Genomic DNA, 22,053 nt, shown 5'->3' with positions numbered 1-22,053 from the left:
AAGACGCCATGGTTGACGCGGGATTGTGGGAATTGACGTAAAAGGGCAAAGAGGGATGGGTGGATTGAGGTGGATTGGGTGGGGATTTAAATAAAGATGGCAGGTTAAATTTGGGAGGTAAAAAGAGAAATCAGAAATCTGAAATCTGAAGGTCAATTGAATTGTGTGGAAAAGAAAGGTCAAATGATGATACACTACTTACTATCTATTCATTTCTTTTTTCCCTCTTTTTCCCTCTCCATATTAATGAGAGAGTGTGTGTGTGTGTGTGAATTAATAATGAGTTTTGGTCCAAATTCTTATCTCTTTTCCTCCCTTTTTACATTGGAAACAAAAGATGGGATTTGAAAAATCAGAGTCAAAACTATTCTGTGGATTTCGGAGATGAACGGTCAAGATCTCTTGATATTTGCTGAATCCCTGAAAATACCACTTATTACTTACTTTAGGTGTGTTTTTTGAGTAAGTGTTATGATTTATGAAGCAATCCCCATTTACTTTTATTGTGTGTTAGATTATGGTTTCTGAAATTGATTGTCTGAACATCTAACTAATATTTTGTAGGGATTGTTTTGAAATTAATTCCTTTTAAGAACAGAAGTATTACGTTAGGATTCACAAGTAAAATCTGTCTTTAAAAACATTGGGATTTTTGGGAGAGAAGCCCATGAGCTTCATATGATTCTCAGCCCAATTCTTACAGTGTTGGGCTATTGGCAGAATTTCTTCAAAACGATGGAACTCCAATCTCGGAAGTTTAGTCAATGCTTATTCTTCTGTCAGGTTGACTCGTCCGTGCAATAAGTTGCCTTCAATTATCAAAGTAGTAAAGGTTTCACTAAATAAGCCAACTACCGCTCAGTACGTCAATATAGCAGCAATCAGCCAGTACATGTCCATGAGAGCATAAATCAATTCCATGTTGCTACCTTGCTCTCACGTTTTGGATCATTCTTCTGTTTGCTGCAAATTTTTCTGTGTCTGAGAGTGAGAGAGATCAGAAGATGGCTTACAATCTAGAGTCTCTTACAAGGATCCTAGAGCAAATCCTGCACCCTAATCAGCAACGCTGGATTCTTGATCATAATAAGAAACCACAAATGGAATCTCTCTTGAAAAAAGCTTCTTCTTTGAAGCAGATTCCTCATAATTCTTCATCAGCAAGCGGACCCTCAAGCACTGCAAGTCTGATGAGTCAAATCAGAGATGCTGCCCATAAAGCAGAAGACATCACCGAATCCCATATGGTGGATCGAAGGCTCTCCAAGCCTGGAGCTCAGAGTTGCATCATTTCCCCCCCAGACGTGCACGATATCGTCCAAGAACTTGATTCTGCAATGGATAAATTGCTGAGGATCGTGAAACATGGGAGTGATGCGATGCGGAATAGTTCGTTCCCTGATGTTGTCTCATCCACACCTGATTCAACTTCCAACAACATTGTAGTGGGACTTGATGAAGATTTGATTCAGTTGAAGGACCGGCTGACCGGACTAGAAAGTGAACTCCAAATAATCCCAATTGTAGGCATGGGAGGTATTGGTAAGACTACTCTTGCTCGAAATCTCTATAATGATCCTCTTGTTGTTTCCCACTTTGACACTCGTGCATGGATTGTGATATCACAAGACTATGATGTGCGAGCTATTCTATTAGGCCTTCTTGGCTGCATAGTCGGAAAGCTTACTGATGAAGTGCTCCAAAAGAACAATAGTCAATTGGCAGTTGCACTGTACAAGAATCTAACTGGTAGAAGATATCTGGTTGTATTAGATGATATATGGAGTACGGATGCCTGGGATAATATCAAAATGTTCTTTCCAGGTAATAATAATAGAAGTCGGATTGTATTAACCACTAGAGAATCGAATGTGGCTAATTATGTGGACTTATCAAGTTCATATCATCAGATGCATCTTCTGACCAACTCAGAAAGTTGGAATCTTCTTCATCAAAAGGTGTTTGGGGAAGATAATTGCCCTCCTGAATTTGAAAAGATTGGAAGAAGCATTGCAAGCTATTGCGGAGGGCTTCCTCTAGCTATCCATGTAATTGGTGGGCTCCTCTCGGAGGCCAAGGGAAGAAGAGATGTCTGGGAGCACGTTGCGGATGATGTAAGAGCTGCTATAGCTGGAAAAGATGAGCAATTCTACAATGTCTTAGCTTTGAGTTACAATCACTTGCCGTATCATCTGAAACCATGTTTTCTTTATATGGGAGCTTTCCCCGAAGATCATGAGATTCGGGCCTCTAAACTCATAAGGATATGGGTAGCTGAGGGGTTCCTAAAATCAAACGGAGATAAAAGCTTGGAAGAGATAGCTGAGGAAAATTTAAGGGTTCTTGCCGATAGAAATCTTCTTATGGTAAGGGAATGGAAGTCTAATGGGAAAGCAAAGACTTATGGGATCCATGATCTTTTGAGGGATTTGTGCGTGAAGAAAGCTGCAGAGGATAAGTTTCTTCATGTTAAGAATCGGCAAGTTCACAATGTCCCAGAAGGCTCGTCCTACTTCCCTCGCCGTGTGAGTGTGCATCAATCATATCGAATCAGAGATGTTTATAATTCAACAGAATTCATGTCTCTTGCCCGTTCTTTTCTTTGCATTGGTCTTGCATCACGTGTGATTCTGTCTCCTGTGTTTTTTGCATTAAGATTGCTGAGGGTGTTGGAGGTATTGGATATAGAATTCCATCAGTTCCCAACAGAAATCCTGGAACTAGTCAATTTACGTTACTTGGCTTTCTACTGCAACTCAGAAATACCTTCTGCAATTTCCAGATTGTGGAATCTGCAAACCTTAATTGTTGGGTCAATCTTACGCAGTTTTGAGTTGCCATCTGAGATATGGGAGATGCCAGAGTTGAGACATATCAAGTTCAGGAATTCACGTATCTCAATTTATTCGGTGTATCAGATACCTTTTGTTCATGAAAAGCTGCAAACAATATCTGCTATGAGTGCAAATGTATTAATTGACAGCAATATCCTAGGAAGCGTTCCAAACATAAAAAACTTGGGAATCTATTCTTGGATACCACCCCGTACTGTCGTTGATCTTTCACTTCTGCCTAAACTTGAAACTTTGAAATTCTCGGATTTTTGTTTGATTGATCACGGTCACTTGTCCGAAGTCATTTTCCCTCCTTCCGTTATAAAGTTAGCTTTGAGGTCGTGCACAATTACTTGGGAATTCATTAAAAGTATTGGTTCACTACCCAATCTTCAAGTGCTCAAAATGCGGATCTGTGACTTCAAAACCAAGGAGATGCAGTCAAGTGATGAAGAGTGGGAGCCAACGGAAGGTGAATTCAGCTCATTGCAGTTTCTGCTACTTGAAAAGTTGAAGCTGGTGCGTTGGAAGGCCGATAAGACCCACTTCCCAAGACTCCGGCACCTGGTCATTCGGGAATGCTCTGCTCTAGAGGAAATCCCGCGTGCAATTGGAGATATACCAACACTGGAAATAATTGAGTTGGATGAATGTAGCCCTTCTGTTGTGGCTTCAGCAAGACAGATTCAGGAGGACCAAAGCGAAAACGGGAACGATGGCCTTGAAGTTCGCATCTGCTAAATCCTTGCTGTGATCATTCTCTGCTTGCTGATGTGATAATGTTTTCTCCTTACTACTTAAACTGTGAACTAAAGGTGCGTAAATATTTTCTCATCATAAATGTTTTTTCTTGTGTATGTTGCAGCAGGTGCTCGTGCCATGCCGATGTTGTCTATTTTTCTTTTTTCCCGTTGAAGCCTCTCATCAGGACACTCAGAGATGGCATCAACTTCTGCTAAATGTGCAAGTATTCTATGTTGTTGGTTGTGATTGGACTCAGTTATCTGGTTTATTCTTGTCTCAACGAGTGACATCAGTTTGTGTCTGTTGGTCATCTCCTCGGCTATTCCAGATTGTATAAGGATTCTTAAGTTCATGTCTGGGGAAGTATAGCCTTAGTATTTGATGTATGGATTTTCAGTCGTAATGTGTCAAGTTTTCATATAAGATTCGGTTCGTTAGTAAATCTTTCAATACATTCAAATTCAAATATTAATTTTTTGAAATTAATAAATATATTCAAAGTAAACAAAGAAACAAAACATTATATACCCACATTATTTAGTCATAGTGAGTTCTCAACCTCTACACTCAAATAAGACCTCGTTGTCAGGTTGAGAGGACTTAAGGCATGTGTTTTTTGTTTATTCTCATACTTATTGTTACCCATTGGCTTTTCAAGTACAAACTCATCAGGACCATCTCACTTTAATCATGCTTATATGCTTTTACCTCGGATCTCTCTTAATAAATTAAAATAGACACAAAAACTATGACGACACAAGAAAGTAACAAAATATGATGACTAAGTAATTTTCTGCTTGTATTTTTCTTGGTGGGATTGCTTTCTACTTCATTTCATTCCCAAGGTTTTGGAAGTGCAAGAGAAGTCGGCGTCAAGATACATAGACCTGCACTTTCAAATTACAGAACCCCATCTCCAAGGACAATTCCTGTAAGCAATAAATTGTGGATGGGATGGTTATAAATCAATACTCAAGCTATATAGTAAGGGCATCTTCGCATACAAGTCAATGCCAGCCGGCCTCGGACAGTGTAGCAAACCTCACATGTAGCATGTGATTATTTCTTAATTTCAGCGAAAAATCAAGTGGAATTTGCATTACATTACGAGGGATATACTGATAATATTAAATGATTATTGAGGGTTATAGTGTGGAAATACATCTTAAGTACCTACACCCTATAACATTATAAAATTTCATATTTCATCGCAAATGCTTAAAATAATATTTTTATTACAAACTATTATTCATTGATTTGACATATTATATACCACAAAAAATTTTAATTTTCCGATTCAATCCCTCAGTCGAAACCATTTCCACATCAAATTACAAAGTAATCAATGGATTAATATAATAGCAGTTGCAATTTTTTATCATCTCTTCACATTTACAGGGCAGCCTCTGTTTATGATCAACAAGTCAACTGCATCTTGCTACCTTGCTATTCATTGGATAGTTGTAGAGTTTGCTGCAAAACTTTTCTGTCTGAGAGTGAGGAGAGATCTGAAAATGGCTTACAATCTAGAGTCTCTTATTAGAATTCTACACCAAATCCTGCAACCTGATAATAAACGCTGGATTCTTGATCATAATAAGAGGCCACAAATGGAGTCCCTCTTGGAAAAGGCTTCTTCTTTGAAGAAGATTCTTGAAAAGTCTTCATCAGCAGGCGGCCCAATGACTGAAAGTCTGATGAGTCAAATCACAGATGCTGCCCTTAAAGCAGAAGACATCATTGAATCCCATACGGTGGATCAGAGGCTCTCCAACCCTGGAGCTCAGAGCTGCACCATTTCCCGCCAGACTTGCAGGAAGTCATGGAAGAACTTGATTCTGCAATAGATAAATTGCAGAAGATCGTGGAACATGGGAGCGATGGGATGCGGAATAGTTCATTCTCTGATGCTGTTTCATCCACACCTGATCCAACTTCCACGAACACTGTAGTGGGACTTGACGAGGATTTGATTAAGTTGAAGGATCGACTTACCAGTCTGGAAAATAAACTCGAGGTAATCCCCATGATTGGCATGGGGGGTATTGGTAAGACTACCCTCGCCCGAAATCTCTATAATGATCGTCTCATTATTTCCCACTTTGACACTTGTGCATGGATTGTAATATCACAAGACTATGATGTGCGAGCTATTCTATTAGGCCTTCTTGCTTGCATAGTTGGAAAGCTTACTGATGATATGCTTCAACAGAAAAATAGTCAATTGGCAGTCACACTATACAAGAGCTTAACTGGCATAAGATATCTGGTTGTGTTAGATGATATGTGGAGTACCAGAGCCTGGGATGACGTAAGAATGTTCTTTCCAGATAATAATAATAGAAGCCGGATCTTGTTAACCACTAGAGAAAAGAATGTGGCTAATTATGTGGGCTCATCGAGTCAGTATCATCAGATGCGTCTTTTGAACAAGTTTGAAAGTTGGAATCTACTTCATCAAAAGGTGTTTGGGGAAGATAAATGCCCTCCTGAATTTGAAAAGATTGAAAGAAACATTGCAAGCGACTGCGGAGGGCTTCCTCTTGCTATCCATGTGATTGGTGGGCTCCTCTCAGAAGCCAAGGGAAGAAGAGATTTTTGGGAGCGTGTTGCAGATGATATAAGTTCAGCTATGGCTGAAAAAGATGAGCAATTCTATAATATATTAGCTTTGAGTTATAATTACTTGTCGTATCATTTGAAGTCATGTTTTCTGTTTATGGGAGCTTTCCCCGAAGATCACGAGATTCGGGCCTCTAAACTCGTAAGGATATGGGTAGCTGAGGGGTTCCTAGAATCAAATGGAGATAAAAGCTTGGAAGAGATAGCTGAGGAAAACTTAAAGGTTCTTGTTGACAGAAATCTTGTAATGGTAAGAGAACGGAAGTCTAATGGCAAAGCAAAGAGTTACAGCATCCATGATCTTTTGAGGGATTTGTGCGTGAAGAAAGCTGCAAAGGATAAGTTTCTTCATGTCAAGAATTGGCAAGTTCACAATGTACCAGAAGGCTTGTCCTACTTCCCTCGCCGTGTGAGTGTGCATCAATCATATCGGATCAGAGATGTTTATGGTTCAACAGAATTTATGTCTCTTCTGCGTTCTTTTCTTTGCATTGGTCTTGCATCACGTGTGATTCTCTCTCCTGTTTTTTTTGCATTAAGATTGCTGAGGGTGTTGGATGTACTGGACATAGAATTCCACCAGTTTCCGACAGAATTATTGGGGCTAGTCAACTTACATTACTTGGCTTTCTCCTGCAACTCAGACTTCCCTTCCGCGATATCCAGATTGTGGAATCTGCAAACCTTAATTGTTCAGTCAAGTTTATTTTATATGTATTTGCCATCTGAAATATGGGAGATGCCAGAGTTGAGACATATCAAGTTTAAGAAAACACGTATCTGCATTGATGATGCATACAGGAAAAAGAATGTTCAAAGAAAGCTTCAAACAATCTCTTGTACGACTTTAGATCAATTAATTGATTGCAATCTCTTAGGAAACATTCCGAACATTAAAAACTTGGGAATCCACTCTGCCAGCCCGTTCCATGTCGATCTTTCCCATCTGCATAGACTTGAAATTCTGAAATGCTCTGCTCGAAAATGGTCTCGAACTTCAATATCCAAACTCGATTTCCCTCCTTCAATTAGAAAGTTAACTCTGAGTAAGTTAACTATACACTGGGGATTCATGACAACTATTGGTTTGCTACCCAATCTTGAAGTGCTCAAAATACGGAAGTGCACCTTCAAGGGCCAGGAAATGCAGCCAAGAGATGATGAAGAGTGGGTGCTGACAGAAGGGGAATTTTGCTCATTGCAGTTTCTCCTACTTGAAAAGCTGAAGAATCTTGTGCATTGGCAGGCCGATGAGACTCACCTCCCAAGACTCCGGCACCTTCTCATTCGCGGCTGCTCTGCTCTAGAGGAAATACCAAGCGGCATTGGAGAGATACCAACACTTGAAATAATTGAGTTGGATGAATGCAGCCCTTCTGTTGTGGCTTCAGCTAAACAGATTCAGGAGGACCAACGTGAATATGGGAATGATGGCCTTGAAGTTCGTATCAGTTAGAGCCTTGCAGCTCTCGTCACTTTCTGCTTGCTGATCAATTTCCAAGGTACAACTTTAATTAACCCCTAAGTTCAGAAACTATTTCCACACTTGTTGTATTCTTGCGTCAATGATGATCAGTGATTCAGTATTATCACTTTGTCCAAGTGTGTGTCTGTGTTATAGTTGCTGAAGAGTTGCAAAGTTCATGTCTGCGGATGTATGGTGTGAACTAACCGCGTCGGTAGTTGTAGTATGAATTTGCAGTCTCTGTATGTGCACTAAAGTGTCAAGATTTGTGAATATTCAAGTTGAGAGGATGAGGATGCAATTAACCGCATTTATGATTTAGCTTGTGCTGTCTTTTTAATACACTTTACTATGAATTGGCCCCAACACACAGCCGAACTGGCCGGTCTGGTCAATTCCAAACACATTGCTCAAATCCAGGATTTTCTTAACAAGCGGAGTAGCTCGATTTTTGGCTACGGGGCTGCATGCGTGAAATTTATTTATTAATAATAATAATATTTTAAAGGTGGTACCGTACCCATGAGAAATCCAACAAAAGATGTGACTGCATTTACTTACTAGGGCTCCCCCCCTTCATATTTCCTCAACAACACAAAAAGAGTTGATAGTGTCACCAATTTCTATAACAATGTCAAACAAATCCCCCATTTTCCCTCTACCCCAACCCCAACACTTCACTGACTATGGATTTGAACCTCAAATTGACTACTTTCAGGTACTCCTCTCTATACTCTATACCTTCTCTTCTTCATGAATCTTAACTAATGTATATGCATGACTATGCATGTAACTTCACATTATTGCACCAACTGCTATTCTTGGCGTAGATTAAGAGGAGGTTTTGAGTTTGAATTTCACCGTGTTAATATACGACGAGTGAGTAGCGCTTTCTTGACGTTGTTTTCCTTGGTTCCATACATTTATTTTTACTTTGTAAGGTTTTGGAAGAAGCCCGGAAGCACAAGAGGGAGTCGGCATCAAGATCCATAGACCTCCTGCACTTCAAACTACAGAAGCCCATCTCCAAGGACGACTCCTCCAAAAAGATCAAGAAGAACAAGAAACGCTGGTGGCGTAACGCGCTTCTCTTCTTCAAGTTCCCCAAGTGGACACCTCCCGCCAGCCGTGACTTGGGTGGTGCTCGCCACCGCATTGGCTCGATATCAGGCCCGGTTTACATCACTGAGAGCAGGAGCGGCTCGTCCACTCCCTACAGCCGGGCTGGGTCGGGTCCTCTCGTGAAGGGTGAGATGGAGATCCCGTACATGAGCCTGAGGGAGCTGAATATGGAGGAAAACCGTCGGATTTCAGGCACGGCGACGCCCATATACCTGGTCACATGATGCGTTTGACCCTCTGTAGCTTTTTCTTTACCCTTTTTCTCCAGATGAACTTTTTTCCTAGTGGATTTGGGGGGTTGAAAAGTAATTATTTACTTTTTCAGTGTCTGTGTGTGTGTGTGTGTGTGTGTCTTTTTTTCGTTTTGCCCTTTTTCAAGAATGTGACTAATATTTTTTTTTAATGCAATTGTGACTTTTGTTATCATGGATTTTTAACTTAATCTCTTATTTTCTTTTATTATTATTTCAAGAAAATATTAACAGTGTGCTAACCAAATTTATTACTTGGAAAACATTTCACTATTTTGCGATTAAATTATGTATGTATACTTATGTATAATTGCACTTATCACCTCATAAATTCTTCATGGTCAACAAAATTTCAACAATTTTGATTGCTGCTACAAACGTTAACAATATGATATATACATCAATTAATATAATAAAAAAAATATAAACTAAATATCCATAGTCCTGTGGAACCTTTTACCCAGTTGACGAGAATTCAACTACACTGAGACATTATTAGAACATTCAACTTTAACTACATTAAGACATTATTAGTAACATTGGTCCTGTGCTTGAAAATACTATTTATTGTCATGAATCATAAGTAGATGAATTTATTGAGAGAAGATGATGGGGGTGGGGGTGGGGGGTTGGCTGTCTGTCTGTATTTAGACTTTAGAGGACGCTCCCAACGGTTGGGTTTGAATATTCTCTTGTTTGTCACTATACTCCCATTCGCCAATTATTTCTTCAATAAATTTTGCTTTTTTTTTTTTATATCAATCAAGTTTTGAGAAAACAAAATCACTCACACCTAAGTAAATATATATAATTAATCATATTTTCTGAAATATACGATTATCACAATAAATTATTATATTTATCATATAATTTATTTAAATTTGATAAGAATTAAAATTCTCAACCGTTTGTGTAGGAGAGAGTGGGAAAGTGCAATAATTGGGTCCACAATTTGAAATAATAAGTAGGAAAGTGAGTGAGACAATCACATGGGATTTTGAATATTTATGTGCAGCCACCGAGGCCCAATCTCATTCATATCATACAATAATATTTGCTTACCATACGCTTCTTATATGTCTAAATATATTTATATTTAATTCACCTACAATTTTAATTTTTAAAATTTGATTTGTCGGAATGTAAGCAATATTTCATGCTTATTTTATGATAATATAAAGTAAATGATTAAATTTCAATTTAAGATGTATAGAATTATTTATTTGGATTCGAGTATTTGAATTTTGTGGGAAGTGGGGAAAAGGGGGGGCAAAACCGCAAATGTGGTTTTGTAGAGGGATTAGAATCCAAAATAGGGGACGGCGGCAGCATATGTCGTATGGACTTGTCAATTTAGACCACACTCTGCACTAACATGCTCTCTCGCTCTCACTCTGCCCCTCCCCCTTTCCTTTTTGTTTACCTCTACGTATTTGGCATGTTATCTTCTTTTATTTTAAAATATATTATTAATAACAAAAAAATTAGTGTAATTGCCAATTAAAAAGCAACATGCAAAGTAATAGTTGATGATGTAGGGGCCCACATAATAATAATAATAATAATAATAAATCAAATATTTGAACCCACCCCTTCACACTCGTAACTACCACATTGCAAAGTTGCATAAAGCAAAAGCTGCAGCTTGGCAGCCCTTAGCTTTTTATTACAGATGCTGCAGATTCTTTTCTCCACCTTTAAGCAACTTTAGATTAGTTTTGATTGGTTATGTATATGCCAGGTATTTTGTACTTGTACTATGTATGTATATCTAATAACACCATTGTTTTGAGGCCCTCCTCCCCTTCACTATAACTCCTAATTAATTTATTAGACACTCCATAATTAATACATAAACTAATTATATGTTGATTATTGGAAATAAGCAAAAACTAATCCAACATTTCTGCTATATTAATACAAACTCACTGCTCCCACAATCACAAACACTTCCACACACACTCTGAAAATGGTAGGAGTAGAACATAAAACACTGAGCTTAAATGGGATTAGCATGCACGTAGCAGAAATGGGCCATGGTCCAATAATCCTCTTCCTCCACGGCTTCCCTCAGTGCTGGTACACTTGGCGCCACCAGATCACCTTCTTCGCCACCCACGGCTACAGGGCCCTGGCCCCCGACCTCCGCGGCTATGCAGATACTACTGGCGTCCCGCCCAGTGATCCCGCGAAATTCACCACGCTGCATGTGGTAGGCGACATCGTTGCGCTCATCGACGCGTTGGCGCCGCCCAATGATCAGAAGGTGTTGGTGGTGGGCCACGACTGGGGGGCTTTGGTTGCTTGGGCGCTGTGCTTGTATAGACCGGATAAGGTTAAGGCTTTGGTGAATATGAGCGTGGTTTTCACACGCAGAAACCCTAGCAGGAAGCCCCTTGAAATGCTCCGTGCTGTTTATGGAGATGATTACTACATCTGCAGATTCCAGGTTAATTTCCCTTTGTTTTTTCTTTTTTTTACTTCTTTTTTGGAAAGAAAAAACAAGAACAAATTATAAATTTAAATTAATACCTTTATATATATGCTTTAATTAGAGTCGGCTTGTCTTGAAAACCTGCTCTCAACATGAATAAAGAAATTTTACAACTTCTCGATTTTTTCTCTCACAATGTAAAAACGTCACTAGCTCAAAGGGCACATTCCTTGTTAATTCATACAAACAACGCCAAATGTAGATCAAATATAATTATTAGTGATCTGGGCCGAGGTTCTCAATACCCTGGCAATCGTGATGATTTCACAATTTCTTCGAGTATGGATTCAAATTATTACCTCGATTTAGATTAATAAGGGTTGTTCGTACACAAAACATTAGGCTTGCTGAAACGGCACGCAACGATGCTTAAATTAGTATTGAACTATAATCTTAACTACAAAGTACGATTTGATCATAATAAAAGACGTGAAAATGGCTTAATTGATCTTTAAAAGAGGCTTATGCGTCACAAAATTCGTATTAACTACATATTGTTTGGATACCATTTAATGGTTTGGAGGCCTATGTTTGATCATTCCGGTGATCGGCCCATACCTATGAAGTGTTTGAGGCCTTATCAATTAGATTTTCTGTTTTTAATATCCTTAACTAGTTTTTGCAGGAACCAGGAGCAATAGAACACGAATTTGCCCAAATAGGTACAAAGACTGTGCTGAAACATTTCCTAACATACCGCACTCCAGGTCCACTCAACATTCCTAAGGGCAAACCATTCCCTGATACTCCAATTTCTCTGCCTCCATGGTTGTCTGAAGAAGATGTCGATTACTATACCAGCAAATATAACCTCACTGGCTTCACCGCAGCCTTAAACTACTATCGAGCACTCGACATGTAATCTTCTGATCCATTTATTTATGTCTCATCTAAAAGTTTAAACTGTTAAACATAAAAAATCAATGACATATGTGCGGATGTTTGTAGAAATTGGGAACTGACGGCAGCGTGGACGGGGGCTCAAATTACAGTCCCAGTGAAGTTCATAGTTGGGGATGTTGATCTGACGTACAATGCCCCAGGGTGCAAAGAGTACATACACAAGGGTGGGTTCAAGAGAGATGTTCCTCTGTTGAAGGAAGTAGTTGTAATGGAAGGGGTAGGTCACTTCATTCATGAAGAGAAGCCTGATGATGTTAATGCCCACATTCACTCTTTCTTCAAGCAATTCTCTTCTTCCCATTGTTCAGCATTGTGATCTGCGTGCAGCCTCATTGTGCTACTATACCACTCTTCTCTGTTAATTATGTATTTTATGATTGATGGCTCAAGTTTGAGCATTTATGTCCAGAAACAAGTAGTTTGTGTAAGAAAAATTTTAATTCAGATCGAGTTTGGTGGAACTTAATTTGGATAAAATGTTTCGGTGTATGTAATTCGTTTTGACATGGTTCTCAACTGATGTTTGTGTTTTATGAAGCTAATTTGCTGAAAATTTGGTCGATAGACTTCACCAGTATCTGCATGAACTCAAGATCATGTCATGTGAATGTATCAACCAATTATTTCCCTACACGATTGATATTCATATTTCGGACGTGAATATATATGATCATGAGTTTTTTTATTATACTTTCTATTTGATGTAGGTCGCGCGAAATCAGGATCGGGTCACAGGGTTGGATCGCTAAGTCGGGTCGCTGAATCCTTCTTTCGTACTACCTGTTGGTGGATCCTAAGAACAAAGCAAACGTGAGACTAGCCAAGTAGCCCTCGACGATGGCTTTCCGATGCTTAAGTTAGAAAGGCGGGGTCAAAAAGATAAAAATAAAATCGAATGAGATCACGAAACGACAGTAAAATGATAGACAAAACGTAATTTGAATAATCATAAATGAGGCTATTTATAACCGTACGGTATCGTCTAGTAGAGCGCCACGTGTTTCTTGAAATGTTGCCACGTCATCATAATCCTAAGGCCTTTATTTATTCACTGATCACAATTGATCAAAAATGGTCAGAATAGTCAACTATGGAGTTTAAATACCTCAAATTAACAGGGATATTTAGGTAATTTAATAAACTCCTTGAACACTATTGTATTTTATGTTCAGCTCAACATATAATAACTACGTTATTATTATTTAAAAGGATATTTTATTAAGTTGTATATAAGTCAGCAACATAAATTACAAGAGAGATAAAGTTGTTAAAAAATGAGCCATTTTCTACAGCTGTGTATTTATAGTTTCTCTGCCGTCCCCACAGTTTGAAATCAGAAATCAGTGTCAGACACACAGAGAGAGAGAGAGAGAGAGAGAGAGAGATAACAATGGAGAACATAGAGCACAAGATAATACCCGTCAACGGCATCAAAATGCACGTCGCTGAGCTCGGCAAAGGCCCGTTGGTCCTCTTCGTCCACGGCTTCCCCGAGCTCTGGTACTCCTGGCGCCACCAAATGGTATTCTTGGCCGCGCATGGCTACCGTGCGGTGGCGCCCGACATGAGGGGCTACGGTGAAACTACCGGCGCACCCCTCGACGACCCTTCCAAGTTCACCGTTCTCCACTTGGTGGGCGACCTGATCTTACTCCTGGACGCGATTGCGCCGGGTGAAGAGAAGGTTTTCGTTGTGGGGCATGATTGGGGTGCTCTCGTTGCTTGGCACTTGTGCTTGTACAGGCCTGATAGAGTCAAGGCTTTGGTCAATTTGAGTGTTGCTTTTTATCCCAGGAATCCTGAGGTGAATCCCGTGGAGATGTTTCGGGGTCTATACGGGGATGATCACTATATCTGCAGATTTCAGGTAGGAATAACTCGTATTTTAGTAGAATCCTGGATTTTTAGTGTATGTTATGTGTAATCTTGGATAGGAGGGCACTCTTCTGTGGATGCGGAATTGTTTGCCCGAGAATCATGATATTGGTGAAGAGTTTTCTTTAATGATTACTGCTCAAAATTCTTCCAACTTCTTTCTGTGAGTCTAATTCGGCTGAAGGATCTTAGTATGGCTGTTAGGTTCTTGGCTTGAGTTCATGATTTTGAAAGAACATATAGCTTTCAGCTGAATGAGAATGAGGGATTTCAAATCCTTGGCAAAATCATTAGTTGTCCAAGCAGTTGAATTTAAAACTAATGTTTTTTACAAAAGCTTTATACAAATTTCAACCAATGGCAGCCACGACTTCCTCTACTCAAAGACAATGGTTTGTTCTCAAGCTGTGAATTCTTACCTCATCAATTAAGATTCTGGGATTTTGGACCAAAGTTTAGAAAGGAATACTAACCATGCTTGTGTGGTTCTGTTTAAGCAGCCTCACAATATTTCGAACATCTTAAGCATCTCTGTGGCTATAAGATGTTAATGAACAATTTAACGGTTTTGTAACAGAGATATTGCTTTATTTGCAGGAACCTGGTGACATAGAAGCTGAATTTGCAAATATTGGTGTTAAGGAAGTTGTCAAGAATATTTTTGCATTCCGCACTCCTGGTCCATTTTATTTTCCCAAGGGTAAAGGATTTGGCTATTCTCTTGAGAGAGCACCTTGGTTGACAGAAGAGGATCTGGACTATTATGTCAGCACATTCGAACAGACAGGTTTCACTGGAGGAGTGAATTACTATCGCGCGTTTGGCTTGTAAGTGCTCTCCACAGCCTTCGGTTCTTGGAATTTGAATGTTGTTATAATCGTTCTAAATGACCCATTCCCCTTACATCCTTTGTTATTTTCCAAGCTGAATACTGTGTGATGCTTGGATTGACATATTTAATGTTCATTCGTACTTCTCCTGCTGCTGCTAATTGCAGAAACTGGGAATTGAATGCACCCTGGTCTGGGGCTCAAGTAAAAGTGCCAGCAAAGTTTATTGTCGGGGAATTTGACATAACCTATCATGTACCAGGAACCAAAGATCATATACACAAAGGTGGGTTCAAAAAATTTGTGCCGTTGTTGCAGGAAGTCGTAGTGCTGGAAGGTGCTGCTCACTTTATCAATCAAGAAAGACCAGATGAGATCAATGAACACATCTATGCTTTTCTTAAGCAGTTTTAGATGCTTCCTTTTGTAACAACTGGGAGTTTGCTCAAGTGATGGCCATCTATATGTACATGCTCTAAGCAACCAGAATCAGGGGGTGAGGCTTCAACCTGTTTATGAAGCTATATGTATTACTTTTCTGTTAGTATTCATGAATTTTCACGACAGAAGTATAATATATCCAAGTGAAAAATGTGTGCTTATATGTTGTGAAAGGATGTTTTCCAATTTAAGTTGGTTTACGAGATGATAAACTCTAACGATATATCATTTCTGATATGCACACGGGCATCATCGTCCCAGCAAAATAGATGGCCTTACATCTGAGGGTGAAACATTAAGATTCTCATCCCTCCAGAGAAACAGATGGCGCAACATCTGAGGGCAGAACATCTTCATGATGATCAGTGGAAGACCGAGGGGAATTCTTCATGATCTCATCAGCTTCCTCAGTTCCAGATATATGGACTGATCTGAAATTCAACTTCACATATAAATCATACTGAAAACATATTGACAAGGCTCTAAACTTCTTCTACCTTCGTCTTGATGAATTGATTGAATGTTGATTTACAGTTGTAGCAATTGGTACAAGTGAGGACATCTTCTAGTGATTGTGAAATAACTCATGACCAATTCGTCTAACCACATACCTCTGGGAGTTTGAATGCTGGCCTCCAAAGAAGGGTAATGGACAATAACCTGTATATAGTTTCTCGTTTCCAGAACTGTCTCCAGCCAACTGTAGATGTATAGAAACTTTGTAAACTGTATATATATTTCATTTAGCTCATGGAGAAACAATGTAGAAATATGCAGGCAAAAACGAATTTCACTGTGAGAATCAAGGTCAGAAGAGTACGAACATCAAAAACCAACTTACATTTTGTTTGGGGGAACCTTCACATTTGGATAGCTGAATATCCTGGGCCTTCCGCCTCTTCTTTTCGTGGACGAGAACAGCAGCACATTTGCATACGAAAAACAAAAGAAGCAGACCAAGAGAAAACACCGCAATGGATTCAATCACGATTGCTGATCCTAACGCTGCAACCATGCAATAAAAGGCTGGTATAAAATTTCATGTAATTTTTACCTTTGAGCATAAAAGTAGGCCAGCATCAGCATGTTAGGTCAGAAGAATCAATTCTTGTGAGTAAACCAAACATCATCAATCGTACAACTAACTCATATGATTTAGGAGTTTATGGGCTCATTTGAGTAACTGAATTTGTGTTTCATTCTTGATTGCTATGAGGAGAAAAAATGTTTTGAAATTTTTAAAGCAAGGAGTATAGCTAACAGTCTTACCATGAGCTGCCAATGAACCCATGGGCCTGTGTCTGATCAGATTTACTGTGGACTCAGCAAATAGACACATCGACATCATCTCAGCACAGTTCGGGTAGCATCCATGGTTTGCAAGGTCGTTTACCATCACAGTCAAAACAGCACCATGTTCACCTTCCTGGAATTTTTTTAGGAACTAAGAGTCTGATTATGTAACAGTAAGTGTTGATTACGCAAAAACGAAAACCCATGATCAAAACGTTTCGATGGAAGAATGAGAGCATGTGGAACAAAGATAGGACAGAAACCTTTCCACTGTCTCAGAAAGTATAGTATGATTAGAAAATGGTTCCAGCGGACTCACATGATATGATAGATGCTCCATGATACTGTTGCAGTCATCAATGGTACCCCGGAACCTGATACCTTTTGCTTTCACCACGAAATGCTTTGAGATGGTAACGAACGTCTGAAGAGGTTGCCACTGATAACTAGTTTTCAACTTTAGTTCAGTTGAACCAATGAGCACTGCAGGAAGGCTTGTCGATAAAAGTCCAGCACTGACCTCTATGGAGAACATAATCAAAAAGCTAGACCTATTACCTGAACACCACATTAGCTGAAAATCAGGTTTCTTTTTTTTTTTTTTCCTCAACAAAATGATGATATCATCATAGCTTTCAGAAAGAGTCAATGGGCACTCAAATTTCAAGAATTCGACTTATTATCATCTGGGCTCCAGAAAATAGCTCTTGCCCGTTAATCTTCAGAGATAGTAATGTCTCAGCTGTTTGCAGTATTACCAGGAAAATTCAGAAGATCTGGATCTCCAATGAAGTCAATCTTGTCTCTTCGTTCACCAAAGATGACTACCCCATCACTCATACGATCCAGGATAACAAATGAGGGAATGTTTATGACAGGAGGATCATTGATAGGCTGCACATAGATAGGAACATCTATATCATTCCTCCCATTCCTGTTTATGGTAGAAACTCGGATCGTATCACCACCATAGAAATTCTCATTTCTATGTCAAAGCCAAGCAAATAACATTCGTTAGCAAATTACCTGTAATCACTTATTATTCTGTTAACGCTATAAAATTTAGATATCAGAAGAGGCAAGTGCATACCCAAAGTATTGAATGGACTGAAGGGCAAAGTTGACTGCATCTAAAGAGCCTACCAAAGTTAATTCACTGGCTGTTCCAGCCTCTTTGTGAACATAAAGTTCACTCCGCCTTGGCTGCCAAAATTGCATTTGTGTGGGAGATAGTAACACAGTCCCAGATAGGGAACTGAGAGTAACAGTGATGTTTTCAGCTAAAGCAGAGTAGACAATCTCAAATCCAGAGAATCCACTGCATGAATAACAAAAATGGCTGTCATTCAGTCATAATTCATCTTTCTCATTCTGAAGAAGAGAAAAAGATCAAGTAAAAGTAGCATTTAACCCGAATGTGGGACTAACTACATCTTCTGTAGCTTGCAAGTTACTTGGAAGAGAAACAAACTGAGGTGGCCTGCAGAGGATAAGTAGGTGCACAGAACCAGAAGCACGGTTCTCGTTTATGTCAGCCATCGTGTACAGAAAAGAATCATTACCATAAAACCCTTTGTATGGTGTATATCTAAAGAGGTTGCCGTGCTGTAGAAGTGAACCATGACCTGGCTGCCAAGGACGATATATCAAGTGAGTTTTCAAAAAAATATCATTTAATTGTCTAATAATTTGAATCAATACTAGTCATAGAGCAAAAGCATGTTTAATTTCTAAAGCTTTAGGATTTTCAGAAAAGTGAATGCTGTTACATCCTCTTCAAAAATGTCTAGAACTTACCTTTGAGTACTCAAGAATACTTGCATTACCCCCAGCAAAATAATCGTTTTCAAGAACATTGAAAGGAATCGATTCATCCTCCCACACTGAAACTGTATCGTTGTAGGCTTTGGGGAAATACTCACCTGAAACACATTCATTTAATCAGGTAGATAATCATATGCCATGTAAAATTCCAAAAATATTCAGTTGACATAATGTATCATTATAGACTTACTGTTGTACACATTCACACCAAAAGGGCACGGTATGAATCGCTCTCCATTATATGAAGCACATATCTCATAGGTGCCAACATCTTTCGCTAGGTAGCTACCGCTATAAGTTCCATCATTCTCATCAGAGAACATCCACATCAAAGAAGCAGATTTATTGAGCGAAGCGATCTCTAATGTCAATTTTGACTGTTGCAGCAGAACAGGATTGTAATATGAATCCACTAGTTGTACAACAATTTCATTTTTAATCAGCTTCGGGACTTTCTCTGCAAATTTCACAACCCCTGAGAGCGATACATTAACAGCTCCTGCAGCCAATCAAAGAACCTATCAAGAATTCTTCAAATGAAGCATCCAATCCCTCCGATGAAATGCAAATACTCGCTATAAACTTCAACGGTACCTGGGCTGACTTCTTTTTTAAATGGATGGCCACCATTCAATGGAATATTTCCACAAAACACACGGATTTCGTATGTACCACTCTTTTCAGGTTTATAAATGACAGCAAAGTCACTAGACTTGTGATTCCGTTTTCCAGCAGACTGCAACAAAGACCATCTATGATCAGCAGGCCTGTAATCTCTAATCTATCATATGATATCAATGAGAAATGTAGATACTTGCAGTGTTCTTTGGGTCCACCGCTGGAGCGGAAGCAATTTGCACAGGATCAATTAGCCCATAATTTAATCTTCCTGAGGAAAAGCTTCCTGGTGGAAAGATGAATGCTTCCATTAATATAATAACGAAAGAAGATGCTCAGAGGAAACTAGTTAATTTTTACCATTGATAGCCCCCCTTATCCGTATGCTTGGATGTATAATCTCGGAATCAGATTCTTGAAAAATTTGAACTTTAAGGTTTTCTAAATCAACTGGAGATGGATATAAATAAGAGTCCTTCAGGAAGACGGAGAATGTTGCAATATCACCAGCGACGGAATTGTTAAGACCTGATCCATTGACAATACTGTTTGCCCCATCACAATAACCTGTTGAATCAGCCTAAACATCAAGCTGTAAACTTAAATTTCACACCATTTTCTTTCGTTATCAGACCAAAATGGGAATTGTTACTCCTACAGAGCTATCTACGATTAACCATGAACACAGAAATCTAATGAACATTATGTGGCATTCCATTTAATGATAATTGACTGGATGCGAAGTAAATGTTTTCAGAAAATATAAAATTACTGTTAGCATTAACATTTGCGTCTTACAAAAACTTGGAAATGGGAAGGATAAACATAAGCAGTACCAGGAGAACTAGAAGGGCAGAACGGGGTACCTATATATACAGTGAAATCATGTGGCATGTTGGAGATAAGGGTGTTCTTCTCCTTATCAGATATCATGAGCATGAAGTTTCCAGGCTCGTATAGGCTGAAGGAAAATGATTGGATACCCGGACTGATATCTTTGAAGAGTAGATCAGCCACTGGCATAGACAAATTGGTTCCCTTCTCAATAACCTCAATGTCAAATGCATACAATCCTGAAACCAGGTTGCCATATTGATCATGCTGGTGTATGAAACCTTCCATCATGGTAAATAATTGGAAGTACTTAGTTTCTGTATTCCATTGAGCTTTGCAACTGTGGGCATCCAGCTTTCCTGTAGAACATTATGGAATTTATTTAAACGGGTCCAAGACATCTCATCAGTCAATCAGTAGCATAACTACTTCTGTTGAGTACAAAAACTATTCACTTCCATTTCATTACTGAATTTGACCTGTATCAAATCAACATGTTTTTAGTGGCACATAGACCTTTTATCTCCTGAGCAAACATCGTAAAATAATGATATCTAATAATTCTTACTGGTAAAATCGGACCAGACAGAGAGTACTTTAACTAATAAGTCTCACATGAATCACCTGGATTCACCTTGAACGGCAGCGGAGGGTCATTCAATGTTTGGTTTTCAACTTGTACATGAAGTAGCAGTCTTCCAGCAGTGGCTGCAACAAACCCAATGCAGATATAACCTTGCTGATTCCATCCTTTTTGGGTAATATTAAGAATATTTGTGGGCAAACCATTTAAGGTTGACGCAAACAGTGTAAAATTATAAGGTATTTGTCCTTCACTGGCTGAAGAGACATTATTTCCAAATGCATCTTTTGGAAGGATCAATAGTTCAGCCTCTGTCCCAGCTATAAACTCGTCCAGTCCATCTAGCCATGACAAGATTCCAGCTGCTGGATACATTCGACCTACACATTTATGTAATCAGAAGGGAACTAAAAATGCTTTCTCCCTTTCTTTTTCATGAAACAGAGTTAACTAATATGCTGATGAAACATGTAACAGCCAAATAAAGCCATTATGTAGTAAGATGATGAGTGATAACTAACAGGAACACTTTAAAAACAAGTACTATTTCTTCCGAAAACGAAAACAAAAACTTCCCACATTAACAAAAGCACTCTCACAAGAACAAATCACTAGATAAGAAGAAATTATCAGTTGGTTAGAAACAAACAAAAACAAAAAAGAATCAGAACCTGGGTTCACCCCGAAGTGCAATGACGAATCCAAGACGTGGAAATGCTGATCAGTGATAAGCACATTGAACAAGCCAACCATTATGGGAATAAAACTAATACTCCAATTCTCAGTGCCACCATCAACATGCAAAGTAACCCCGGTTACGAAACTGCTATTTCCCATCTTATCATTCACTGTGATGTTTGGCTTAAAAGGAAACTCATACTTTCCACTTTCATAATTCCCAAGAACTCTCACGTTTATGGTTGCAGTCGCACCTGCCACGAAGGTATCATTGTCATTCAGCCAACTGAATGCAAAAGCAGGCAGTGGCACATTATCTGCAGGAAACAGAGAAGTTCTAAGAAATATAATCATAATCTAACACAGAAATCTTTATATACAAATGGAGTTTTTGAGAATGTACCTGATCTTGCAGGTTGAGGATTGAGAGAGAATGTGAAGAATGTTAAGAGAGTAAAGAGTACTAGTTCTTGGGACGCCATTGTTGAAATGATCTGGTGAGTTTCTTCAAGGGGGTTGGATAAGTTTCTCAGTTTTCTTGCTTTGTTTCTTTTTATGAGGAAAACTAGGATCAAAAGACTGAAGCGGGAGAAGTTTGATTAGTTTATGGCAGAAATGGCAGTTAGATATGGTTCCAAGTCC

At 39.0% G+C, this 22,053-nt stretch overlaps 6 protein-coding genes across 9 annotated transcripts; 5 read left to right on the top strand and 1 right to left on the bottom strand.

Moving 5' to 3' along the window:
- Positions 1-583: 583 nt before the first annotated feature.
- Positions 584-4,020, top strand: LOC105171602 (putative late blight resistance protein homolog R1B-16). 4 transcript variants are annotated; one of them, XM_020697516.2, is made up of 2 exons: positions 584-3,584; positions 3,703-4,020. In XM_020697516.2, exon 1 carries the CDS (start codon positions 1,005-1,007, stop codon positions 3,573-3,575), a length of 2,571 nt encoding a protein of 856 aa, XP_020553175.1. In that variant the 5' UTR covers positions 584-1,004; the 3' UTR covers positions 3,576-3,584; positions 3,703-4,020. The 4 variants fall into 4 exon arrangements, with proteins under 4 accessions (XP_020553175.1, XP_020553174.1, XP_020553172.1 ...); XM_020697515.2 differs by having other exon boundaries at positions 585-3,584; positions 3,700-4,020; XM_020697513.2 differs by having other exon boundaries at positions 587-3,607; positions 3,700-4,020.
- A 793-nt stretch (positions 4,021-4,813) lies between these two features.
- LOC148786776 (putative late blight resistance protein homolog R1B-16) lies at positions 4,814-8,744 on the top strand. The gene is made up of 2 exons (XM_088885659.1): positions 4,814-7,702; positions 8,607-8,744. Exon 1 carries the CDS (start codon positions 5,401-5,403, stop codon positions 7,654-7,656), a length of 2,256 nt encoding a protein of 751 aa, XP_088741785.1. The 5' UTR covers positions 4,814-5,400; the 3' UTR covers positions 7,657-7,702; positions 8,607-8,744.
- Positions 7,734-9,210, top strand: LOC105171548 (uncharacterized). The gene is made up of 2 exons (XM_011092699.3): positions 7,734-8,383; positions 8,607-9,210. Exons 1-2 carry the CDS (start codon positions 8,297-8,299, stop codon positions 9,009-9,011), a joined length of 492 nt encoding a protein of 163 aa, XP_011091001.2. The 5' UTR covers positions 7,734-8,296; the 3' UTR covers positions 9,012-9,210.
- A 1,612-nt stretch (positions 9,211-10,822) lies between these two features.
- Positions 10,823-12,988, top strand: LOC105171547 (epoxide hydrolase 1). The gene is made up of 3 exons (XM_011092698.3): positions 10,823-11,487; positions 12,158-12,390; positions 12,481-12,988. Exons 1-3 carry the CDS (start codon positions 11,008-11,010, stop codon positions 12,749-12,751), a joined length of 984 nt encoding a protein of 327 aa, XP_011091000.1. The 5' UTR covers positions 10,823-11,007; the 3' UTR covers positions 12,752-12,988.
- A 756-nt stretch (positions 12,989-13,744) lies between these two features.
- LOC105171546 (epoxide hydrolase 2) lies at positions 13,745-15,742 on the top strand. The gene is made up of 3 exons (XM_011092697.3): positions 13,745-14,302; positions 14,908-15,137; positions 15,308-15,742. The coding sequence occupies exons 1-3, from the start codon at positions 13,826-13,828 to the stop codon at positions 15,552-15,554; spliced, it is 954 nt and encodes a 317-aa protein (XP_011090999.1). The 5' UTR covers positions 13,745-13,825; the 3' UTR covers positions 15,555-15,742.
- A 44-nt stretch (positions 15,743-15,786) lies between these two features.
- Positions 15,787-21,899, bottom strand: GEX2 (gamete expressed 2). The gene is made up of 17 exons (XM_088886070.1): positions 21,815-21,899; positions 21,405-21,728; positions 20,775-21,113; positions 20,183-20,509; positions 19,677-19,883; positions 19,559-19,602; positions 19,293-19,479; positions 18,889-19,197; positions 18,672-18,796; positions 18,286-18,503; positions 17,965-18,192; positions 17,633-17,859; positions 17,194-17,432; positions 16,851-17,007; positions 16,423-16,586; positions 16,193-16,281; positions 15,787-16,012 (listed from the first exon to the last, which is right to left on the bottom strand). The coding sequence occupies exons 1-17, from the start codon at positions 21,891-21,893 to the stop codon at positions 15,886-15,888; spliced, it is 3,390 nt and encodes a 1,129-aa protein (XP_088742196.1). The 5' UTR covers positions 21,894-21,899; the 3' UTR covers positions 15,787-15,885.
- Between the last annotated feature and the right edge of the window lie 154 nt (positions 21,900-22,053).

Source organism: Sesamum indicum, linkage group LG10 (assembly GCF_026168435.1).
Source record: "Sesamum indicum cultivar Baizhima isolate 11 linkage group LG10, ASM2616843v1, whole genome shotgun sequence".
Classification (NCBI taxonomy): Eukaryota; Viridiplantae; Streptophyta; class Magnoliopsida; order Lamiales; family Pedaliaceae; genus Sesamum; species Sesamum indicum.
Note: the sequence above shows the minus strand (reverse complement) of the source record. Positions and strands in the feature narration are given on the sequence as shown.